This window comes from Natator depressus, chromosome 4, assembly GCF_965152275.1.
Source record: "Natator depressus isolate rNatDep1 chromosome 4, rNatDep2.hap1, whole genome shotgun sequence".
NCBI lineage: Eukaryota > Metazoa > Chordata > Testudines > Cheloniidae > Natator > Natator depressus.
The window spans coordinates 133,837,564-133,840,438 of NC_134237.1; the positions used below are offsets into that span (position 1 = coordinate 133,837,564).

General features: G+C 52.0%; 1 protein-coding gene across 1 annotated transcript; it reads right to left on the bottom strand.

Moving 5' to 3' along the window:
• LOC141986993 (olfactory receptor class A-like protein 4) lies at nucleotides 1–906 on the bottom strand. Its single transcript, XM_074952080.1, has one exon. The coding sequence runs from the start codon at nucleotides 904–906 to the stop codon at nucleotides 1–3; it is 906 nt and encodes a 301-aa protein (XP_074808181.1).
• Between the last annotated feature and the right edge of the window lie 1,969 nt (nucleotides 907–2,875).

Sequence of the window (2,875 nt, forward strand, 5' to 3'; positions counted from 1 at the left end):
CTACAGCTCCATGCTCTGAATGACTGTGGGCCTTTCACATTTCAGGCACCAGCAAGCTTCAGCCAGGTATTCTCTGACCTTTCTGTAGCCAAACACCACAACGTAGGAGCTGGCAGAGTAATAAATGGAGGACAGAATTCCATAGACACCGCTGAGGACGCTGTTTTCAAAATCGCTTTTGAACAACCCAGAAATGATGGCAATCCAGACCATGTCATTAGAGATCCAGCAAACCACATAGATGGACAGCAACGAGAGCAAGATTTTTGTGGCTTGGGCCGTGTGCTTGTTCCAGCTGCTGTCGGTGGTCCAAGTGGCCCTGACTTTTCTCCGGTGCTTGCAGAGCAGGTCGATGGTGAAGCCATTTAAGACAATCACAAGGACGATGAAGATGAGGTCCAAACTGACCGACGCGTAGGTGGTGAACTTCATGATGAAAGTCCCTGTGTAGCTTAAGCAGGTTGTAATTGCCAGATACTCAATGGTCTTGTTAATCTTCTTCTCCGCCGTTCCGTCATGTTGAAGGTAAGGGATATGGAAAACGATGGTAAAGATCCAACATCCCACAAGGACGCTATTTACATACTGCCCCTGGTGCCTGTAGATGAATTTTGACCAGCGGTGGTTAGGTCTTCGGATCTTGATCAGGTGAAGGATGCTTAAATTCTCCACTGACCAGATGCTAATCAGCCTCAGCGTGTGGTAAGTGTAGAGGAGGATCCTGCAGCTCAGCTTTCCAAAAGCCTTGGCGCTGACAAAGAAGATGAGCCCAGGGATTACCTGATAGCAGCAGAGTAAGAGGTTCACCAGGGCCATGTTGACAATGATTCTGTCCAAGGGTAGAAGGGCTCTGTGCCGGACAGCATTACTGACGAAGGCAAAGACAACGATGAGGTTGCCGATCATGCCGATAAATGCCGCTAGATAAATGAGGATGGACGCAACATACGTAGGGTTACACATCCTAATGATACCAATGGAGAGAAGAGTTTGTTTTGAGTTTCCCAGCTTGTTTCTTAACTTCCTCCTGTTTCCTTCCCCCTTCTTGTCTAGGCTGCTTTAACATATTACCTCTGCCTCTTGCCCTCTGCAGTGTGTTCACAATACAGCAATCCTACCAAGCCTCTATTTTTTCAGCAGGCCTGTTTCCCCTCCCCCCCGCAATCCCAGGTGATGGACGAGCGGTTTTATAGTCCCTCTCATGAAAGGCTCAGGGGCGTGATTACTCTGTTGTTTGTGTTACCCGCCGTTATCTTATTCTGCTAAGAAAGGGCAGGTGCAATATAGATTAAGCAATGACTAATAGAAAATGTGCCATGATAAAAAGTCCTGCCTGTGTAATGAGAGAGGCTTTCGGATGAAAAGGCTACTTCAAGGAGCGATGGGATACGAACAGCCAAATTGCTCACACTGTGCCTGAGTGAAACCTGCATTATGTGCCCAGCTAAGAGACCGGCTGTGACTGGTTACCTAGGGGAGGCGATCATGAACGAAAGGTTAAGCAGAATTATACGGGAAGCTGCACAGGGATGGGTGTTTGTGTGAGAGAGAGGAGGCAGGCTTGCCTTTAAGATGTGGTCCAATGTTAATTAAGGGTTACACTATGCTTGCCTGGCCTTTATGAAGGCTATAGAGGGCAAAAGGGATACTCCCCGGAGATCCAGAGGTGTCAGAGCAGATGGGGGAAAAACGCTTTCACGCCCATTCCCAGCCCTGCAGAACGGGCACTCAGGATCCAGCATGAGCCCCCTCTGCACTTGCAAACTCCACTTATAGAGGGACTCCAGGGGCCACCCCTCTCCTGGGAAGTCCTGACCACGTGGGTCCAGTGGAACAGAGGTGGTATGGTCCAGTGGTTTGGGCACAGGACTAGAAGCCAGGAGACTGGGGTTCTACTCCCTGCTTGGCCACTGGCCTACTGTGTGATCTTTCGCAAGTCACTTCCCCGTCTCTGTGGCACAGTTATCCCCTTGGCTTCCCTTCTCTATGTAGATTGTGAGCTCCTTGGGGAAGGGACTCTCTCACTGTGTACAGCACCTAGCACAATGGGGCCCCAATCTTGGTTGGAGCCTCTAGGTGCTCCTGTAATACAATAAACAATAACAACAGCTGCACTGGCTGGTGGGGGGGTGGGGTGAGAGAGCACAAGGGGCCCCAGAGCTTCCAGATACAATGTGGAATTATGCTGCGGGGTGACCTGCTGGGGAAGTGCCTGGAGGTGACATAGGCCACTGTCCCACCTCCTGCCAGTCCCTTTTGGGATGGATCTTAGTAGCCAGCTCCACCCTCATTACAGTTGGCTCAAGCATCAAAGTAGCATGAACTTTGATGCCTGAGGAATTTGCCCGATTAGTACTGTAGGTAGGTAGGTGTGTGTGGCCGTCACTCACTGTCAATCTCTGAGGGTGGCCACGCTTCTTTGCTGTCATGCACCTGGAACAGCAGTCTGTGCAAGGGGGATAGTAGCTGTTTCTAGGGCTCAAACCCACAGGCGGGTCGAACAGTGAACAGTTCAGGGGCCCAGGCCCTTAGGCAAGGCAGGGCACCCAGCAGTCTAGAGCTCCAGCCCTCAAGCAGGGTAGAGCAAGTAAGAGTCTAGGAGCCTGGCCTTCAGGCAGGGGTGGACGTCCAACACAGTCTAGGGGGCTCGGGCAAGGGATGGGGACCCAACACAGTCTAGCGTCATAGCTCAGTGGACGGTAGACTCACACCGGCCTCCTGGCCGAAGTGGGGAGGCTGCCTCCCCAGGGGTGGGGTGGCAGAGTTTGGGGGACAGAGGCCCACCCGACTCTACTGCGTCCCAGCCCAGGGCCCTAACAGTGGGGATCTGCCCGCAACACGCTGACCTTGTATCAGACTGCTGTCTAGTTTCCCT